The 8,020-nt window shown below is 37.0% G+C and overlaps 1 protein-coding gene across 1 annotated transcript; it reads right to left on the bottom strand.

The window, feature by feature from the left end:
- Window positions 1–1,331: 1,331 nt before the first annotated feature.
- On the bottom strand, window positions 1,332–6,942 carry LOC120434128 (Fc receptor-like protein 5; the record flags this gene model as incomplete). The annotated part of the gene is made up of 3 exons (XM_039601664.1): window positions 6,916–6,942; window positions 1,638–1,932; window positions 1,332–1,558 (listed from the first exon to the last, which is right to left on the bottom strand). Coding segments are annotated over exons 1-3 (549 nt in total), but the record flags the coding sequence as incomplete, so codon positions are not given.
- Window positions 6,943–8,020: the final 1,078 nt, after the last annotated feature.

The raw sequence follows: 8,020 nt of genomic DNA, 5'->3' as shown, positions 1-8,020 counted from the left end.
TTACAAATGGAGAGACCGGGCAGGTCTGCTACTAATATTAAACTTTAACTTCAATTATTTTTAGAACAATGTGTCTGAAATCAATGATTCCAGTCTTACATTTAATGTTCTGGTTCTGATTATTATTCTATAATTATTCTATAATTATTATTATTATTATTATTATTATTATTATTATTATTAATAATAATAATAATAATAATAATAATAATAATATAATAAATGCTCATAAACTTGGGTGTCCTGCCCAACACCTGACCACCTGGTGAGCTGACAACCAAGCTTTTCAGGCTAAGTGGTTAGAATTCAAAGTAAATAACTGATGTTGAATTAAAATCAGTGTATGAAGTGAGTTTGTCTGATTGTGCTAAAGTCTAACGTCTCAGCTTCTCTCTCCTTTTGTTTCTTCATTACTTTCTCTGGTTGTATCTCTGGTGGGAGGAACTAAGACACAAGGAAAAGAGGCAAGGAAGGACAAACTGGAAAAATGAAAAGCCGTATATAAGGGAAAGTGGTTTGGGTTGAAGCTAAACGGACTCAATATTTAACAAACGTGAAAGTGGACAATACATATTTTACAAGGAATATTGAAGGAATTTTAATTGTGTTTAACATATTAGTTTAAGCTCAGTGAGTTCTGTTTTACATTTCCTCTGAATATCAACATGAACCCTCAACACACATCACATTAAAAATATCTCTGCTTCTTCTCATTGGCTGTTGTTGGCTTCAACTTTTTCTGTCACTGTACGTGATGTCATCATCTCCAACTCCTCCCCTGTCAGATAAAAAGAACCAGAATGAACAGGAAAATAATTCACTGTTTCATAATCATACTGTGAGAATGTGTTTAAATGATTTATGAATATCACATTAAATAAATATCACTTTAAGGTCATGGAGTAGCCAGACCTCACTGCTGTAAAAAATCTGTTGAGGGAGCTGAACCATTGAGATGCCAAACGGCAGCCAAGAAACCTAAAGAAGTAAATATCACATAATTTCACTCTGGGAAACAAAAACCTGAAAGAGAAAGGACTCAGTCTCACCTTCAGATTTCCTTTTAACTTGTCGTCTCACCAGCAGAACCAGTAACACCAGTAGAACCAAAACACAGACTGATTTAAGAAATGACACAGTGAGAACAAGAGAGAAGAGTGATGGAGAGACACAGGTGGAACCAGGAGGAGAGGTGGATGTAGGTGGAGGTGTGGTGGTGTGTTTGTCTAAAATAAAGCAAACACAGTCATTAAGTTGTCGTCACATTGTGAATGTTGAAAGCTGCAGAAACACAGACAGGTGAGTGTGTCACCTGTGACAGTGATCCAGCTGGATGGAGACTCTCCATGACCGCTGATGTCACACTTGTAGAGGCCTTCATCAGACCTGGAAACATGCTGGATGGTCATGTGACCTGTAGGCTGCTTCCTGATGAGGGAGCCATCTTTATAGAAAGCAGCTGGGAGGTTGGAGGGAGTGGTCTTTGTTTTACAGAGCAGAGTGACGTCATCTCCCTCCATCACAGGGAGGACAGGACTCTGCAGGATCACTGATCCACCTCAACACAGAGACAAACTACAGCATTTCATCCATTTACACACAGCTTCATCAACACTAACTCCACACACTCAGCTTACCAGTGACTGTCAGGTTAACCATGTTACTGATGGGACCCTCTCTGGACTCACACCAGTAAACTCCACTGTCAGACACAGCCATGTAGCTGATGTTACAGGAGGAACCAGCTGATGTTCCCCACCCATCTCCACACTGAGTCCTCTGTTCTTTGCTTGTGTTTCTCCTCAGAGTCCATCCAGCAGAGCTGTCGTCCTCCTCACAGCTCAGAGACACAAAGTCTCCTTTAAAGAACTGAGAGCTGCTGGGACTCACAGTCAGATGAGCTGTGAGGGTTACAGAATACTTTTCAGTGGGCTGAAAGTAATGTCAGTCAAATAAGTAAGTTTCTGTGCTCAATGCTATTAACTGGTGGAACTGTGTTAACTATAAATGCAATTAATTGGTTTTCCCTTTTACCCATTAAGACCAAAAGTATAAATCCTAATGGGAAACAATATTAAACATTAAAAGAACGTTTACAGACAGAGATGTTGTTACTAACCTTGGTTTGTTGTGCAGTACAGCAGTGAGATCAGAACTAAAAACAAGTTGTTGAACCAAGCGATCAGTATTACATTACAAAACAAACAAACAGATTAAGCATAGTTAATTATGCCTGCACTCTTTTTAAACTGTGCCTGTATAAAAGTGATGTTTGATGTTATTATTATTTTATTGTTATACAGATAATGTTTCATTTGTATATATTACTTTTTACTTTTTTATATTGTAGAGTTTTTCTATGTATTGTGTAAAAGGCAGCAAAGGTAAATGTCCATCCATTGTACAGTTCTGTAGTTAATAAAAAGTTTAACTTGACAGTTTTTCACACACTGTGTGCACTGGTTAGGTTGTTCAAAGTTCCTCTTCAGACCTGCAGTACAGTTTTAACTTTGTATTTTGTTGTGATGTGCGCACTGTGCTGCTGCTTTGGAGCGTGTGTCAAAAAATTGAGGAAGTCTTTTACGAAGCGCGTATTGAGTGTTGGTGTGATTTATGAACATGAAGTTCAATTGATTCCTGCAAAATTATCATAATCATAATATTAGTAATAATAATATTATTGTTCATGTACGACTTTCACCTCTGATAAAAAAGAGGTTTTTATTGAATTAAAAGGAGAATGGTTTCCCCCTGTATGACAACACTTTTGTGTTAATCTGTGAGTTAATCTCTATGTGTTACCTACAATAACATTCAGGTAGGATTTGGGGGCTTGTTTTTTAAAAAAAATTTTTTATTGTCTTTCATTCCAAGGTGAAGTCTTTGTTTTCTGCCAAGCACAATCACTGCAACACTTTTAACATAACATAACTTTTAACATTAATTGAAAAAAATATATAGAATTAAATTAAATCAATGAATGAATCACAAAAAAGGTCAGATTAAGATGATTATTTGATATGACAATAAATAGTTGAAATTACAATAAGCTTCGAGAAATGAAGCTTTTTCTGAACCAATTGAATGAAGCATTTCAGTATTTCATCAGGCTTCATCTGGCCTCACTAATAATTTGTAATTCGGTTCAACTTGTATTTCATGTCATTTTTTTTCACATCTGTCATTACTTAGTAGCCAAAAAGTATGTAAAACTAAAGTTTTCTGAAAACAGAGGTTGTTTACTTACAGGGCAGATATTGCAGAGATGTTTCCTTCATCGTCCCTCTCAGTGATGTGACCTTTTATTTAATTTACAGTGCGAGGAGACAAGATACGCAATTCCCACCCTCTTACTCTGATACAGTTGGAGGGTGGAGTTTTTGTTTCTTTAATCATTAAACAAAACAGTGAAAATAAATGATGAAATGAAACTTTCTTACTTGAAAAATAAGAAATAAATCCCTCATAGTTGTTTGTGCAAGCACTTTTCGAAATTAAATCATATCTATAGTGGCCTTGCGCAAAGGAGCGTGAAACTATAACAATTGTCTTTCTTTGGGACATTTCGAAGAAATACAAAAATATGAATTTTCTCAGACCTCAGTTTTAGTAACACTGTGTCAAAATGAAGTATGCGTCTGTTTATTTTGGTGAACAAATAAACAGAACCACGACACTTTGTCCATCAAACAACCATAAAAAAGAAAAACATCAGCAACAAGTTTGCCAAAGAAAATCCCACTCCTCTAATAGCACGAGGTGATGCCTATTTACTAATAGTTCAACACATTTAAAGTAAAACACACTACTGAAGCATGCACATTATTACACACCTTCAACACTAGTCCACTGAGAGAGACTGAGCAGCTCTTTCTTCCAGCTATTCAACGGCTGAATGATGTGCACTGTCCACTGGCTTGAGTGGAAGCTGATTGAAGGACACACGAGAAAAAATTGTTACAGAAAGTCTCAAGAAACACTACAAACTATAAATGCAAAACTGAGTAGTGCATATGTGTGCTTATGACCTGAATGATATAGCAGTGGGTTGTTTCACAGTGTTCCTCAGCGTGAGTGCCTACAGAGACGTTTTCTGTCTGTTTCATTGTCCGTTGCAGTCTGGCCCTGTCTTGCTTCATGGCTGTGCTGAACCAGAGAGCGATTGATGTACACTGTGAGGCCTGGATGACTGCACAACTGTACTAATAACTGCCCCACTGAACTGGAATTGAAAGACCTAAATATGGTTTTATAAATATCATGTTCTTAACTTGCACCTGTGGCCTCAGCAGATTTTGACATATGGACTAATCTACATGAGATGACTTACATGATCTAATAATGCAAACATATTATGAAGAGTAAACCTGTCAAAGCTCGGTAAATAGGTTGAGGGGCAGAGTACAACCTGGAAGTGTGTACAGTGTGTCACAGGGATAACACAGAGAGACAGAGAACCACTCACACTCTGGGCCTGCTTGACCTTATGGTTATTTGTCCATAAGTGACATCTTCAACCTTCACTGCTGAGTAGTACACTGCAACGCAATAAAAAAAATATAAAAATAAGTCACTGAAGATTGAAACATTTATACCAGTGTTGTTCCCATGTAATATCAAGATGTATGAAAAACACAACTGCAAAGTGTCATTAAGATCATTATTTTCTGTGTATCAGTGAGAAAACATTTCTGAGAAGCGTTATAACTGACAGTAGGTTTCAGCACCTCTTTTTTGTTTTGGAAAAACAACACCAGTTATATTTTTAAACTTATCATCAACAACAGAAAAAAACCCCACAAGGTATAAAATAGACCCACACTTTTTAAACACTATGTGCCCTCAGCTCAGTGGAAACAAAAGGGAGAACTAGCTGTTGTGGTTTTATGCAAAGTTTAAAACATACAACAAAGTTAAAGCCGTTAAAGAACAGTTTGAGATGCTGAAAACACACATTTGTCATTTATTCCTTTGTGTCACGGTCCTGGGTCGGTTCGACCCAGCATTTTGAGTTCCTTAGGTTTTGGTTTATCTTTGCATTATGGATTAGTTCTTATTCTCAGGTGATGCTGTTTTGATTGTGATTGTATTCTGTTTCTTTAAGCTATCTGGTGATGATGATGATGATTATTTCTGCTTTGGGTTTCGTTATCTTGCCCTAAAGTTTAGTTTAGGTTGACTGTGCTTAGTCTTCTCTGTCTGTCCCCCTGTCTGTCCATGATGTCTTTATGCCTGCTTATGAGTCTGCGTCTGTGTCTCTGTCTGTCGTGTGCTTCCTGTTTTATTTTGTAGGTCTGTGTCCTATGTCAGTGCGTTCAGCTTTGTGCTCTCCCTGTCTCGTCAGTGTAATCAGCGTCAGCCGTGTCTCCCAGCTGTTTCCTCTTCGCTCCGTTCACCTCTTGTATTTAGTGTCTGTGTCTTCCCCTACTCTGTGTTGCGTCGTTAACGTCTTCTGCCCTCAATCCCTGCGTGTTCTGTTTGCCGTCATGCCAGTCTAGTTGTTTTTCAGTATAGTTAGTTTTCTGTTCGGTAACTCCTGCAATAAAGCTGTTTGTTTGGAATTCAGTTTCGCTTCCGTGAGTCCTGCATCTTGGGTCCTTCCTCTCTGCCTGCCTGCACACAGCTGAGACATGACACTTTAAAGCTATGTCCAATCTGATTTTCATGCAGTGTTTTCATCTTGACTTTTTTTAAAGTAAAATAAAGGATTTCATTTAGAAACAATATTGACTACACACACACACACACACACACACACACACACACACACACACACACACACACACACACACACAAAATCGCATATGTGGACATTCAGATACCAATTGGTCAGGACTAGAAAGTGTTTGAACATTAATGTAGATCAGCTGAAAGACTCCACAGACATAAGACAGACACAAAGTTTTTATTGTTGTCTGTGCTTTACAAAGTTTTAAATTATATGTTACCCTCTCTATCTGAGAACACCTTCTGTATATTCCCTGTTAAATGTTTAAGCCACGGTTTACACAGCATTATTGCCTGTTTTTAAATGTACATAATTCTTGCAGTGCATCTTTGTATGTGTTACTCCACAACTCTACACAGTAATTTAAATATGGCAATATAAAAGAACAATAAAGTATATCAAGTTATTCATGATTCAACAGATGTTTGGTTTACTTTGGGCTGAAATGGTTTTTGATCTTTTTAATTCAGTCATTTCTTGTTGATGACTTCCAAACTTAGACTTTTAAGGTGTCTTTGAATTCGAGGCTTGTACATGTTTCTGCATAATTAAACACAAAAATAAGTCACTGCTAAACAAATGATACCAGTGCTGTTGTTTACATATTTTAAATATACAAATACAAAATATACAAAACTATACTATACTATACTATACAACTATACAAAATATACAAAACTACATGGAGGACCATTTGAGATGCTGAATAAACACATTTGTCATTTGTTGTTTTAAACTTACATATATATCCAGTCTGAATTTCAAGCAATGTATATATATATATATGTACACACACATATATTTTAAAGGCAGATAAAGGGTTCCATTTAAAAACATTTTCAACCATCACTGATTACTGACTTAATGTATGGAGCTTCATAAGAGGCTAGTTATTACGTAATTTCAACTCATTTTTAAACAGTTTGATTCTAAACAAATCTTTACCTGTATGTAAGACACATCCTAATTAGATAACTCTAAACAGTTAAAATAAATGTTTTTTTAACACCATAATGTTTCTTGATCGTAACTGTGATGGTTCTGTATTCTAATGTGTTTAAATTGAATGTCAGAATTGTGCTGCTATTTCTGGCATTCTTTTGTAAAAAGAGAGAAATGTAGAGTCAATAAGTGATGTTTTCCCTCGGCTCTAGCCTGAGCTCCTTCCTGATGGCTGAACTCTTCACCTTATCTCTAAGAGAGAGGCCAGCCATCCTTCGAAGGAATCTCACTTACACCGCTTGTAGACACATTTTCGCTCTTTCTGTCACTAGCCACAGCTCGTGACTATAGGTGAGGGTAAGAATGTAGATTGACTGGTAAATTTAGAGCTTTGCTTTTACACTCAACTCAGACATACTTTCCTTTCCTGCACCCTAGTGTAGACCTTCCAGGAGAGGCTGAGCAGTGTGATCCCCTTATATTTAGTGCACACCCTCCGGTCCTCCTTCTTAAAGATGGGAGCAAACACCTTTGTCTGCCAATCCAGAGGTACCACCCTTGATCTCCACTCAACATTGTAGAGGTGCGCCAACCAAGACAGCTCTACAACATCCTCGAAGTATTCCTTCCACTGCCCGACAATGTTCTCCGTCGAAGTCAGCAATGCTCCACCTGCACTATACACACTGCAGGCAGAGCACCGCTTTCCCCTCCTGAGTTGCCTGACACTTTGCCAGAATCTCTTTAAGGCAGTCAAAAAGTCTTATTCCATGGCCTTTCCGAACTCCTCCCACACCAGAGTTTTTGCATCAGCCGAGCTGTATTCCACTTGACTTGCAACCTAGGGTGACCTAGTGCCACATGCACTTATGGACGTCCCTGTGTTCGAACATGCTGTTTGTTATGAACAAACTGTAGTTTGCCCAGAGGTCCAACAAAAAAGCACTATTTAGATTCAGATCCAGGTGGCTGTTCCTCCCAATCATGCCCCTGCAGGTTTCACTGTAATTGCTCACATGAGCATTCTTTCACTTTTCTAACTTTATGAAAATACTATGAGGTCTGATTTAAAAAAAAGTAAAACACTTTGAATTTGTTGAAAGAAGAGTTTCCCTTCATCATTGTATTATATATATACATACATACATATATACACATACAGTATATTTATAAATGTATACATTTATATATAATGTATTAATATATTATACATAAATAATGTATAAATTTATTTATAAAGACATTGAAACTGAATGATTTAAATAGTAAATAGTAATATGAATAAACAAGAGAAATATTACATTTATAAAGAGCTTTTAATTTATTTCAAAACCTTTAGGACATAAAAGA

The sequence above is a fragment of the Oreochromis aureus genome, linkage group 3 (genome assembly GCF_013358895.1).
Source record: "Oreochromis aureus strain Israel breed Guangdong linkage group 3, ZZ_aureus, whole genome shotgun sequence".
NCBI lineage: Eukaryota > Metazoa > Chordata > Actinopteri > Cichliformes > Cichlidae > Oreochromis > Oreochromis aureus.
The sequence above is the reverse complement of the archived record's forward strand: the minus strand, read 5'-3'. Positions and strand labels throughout refer to the sequence as shown.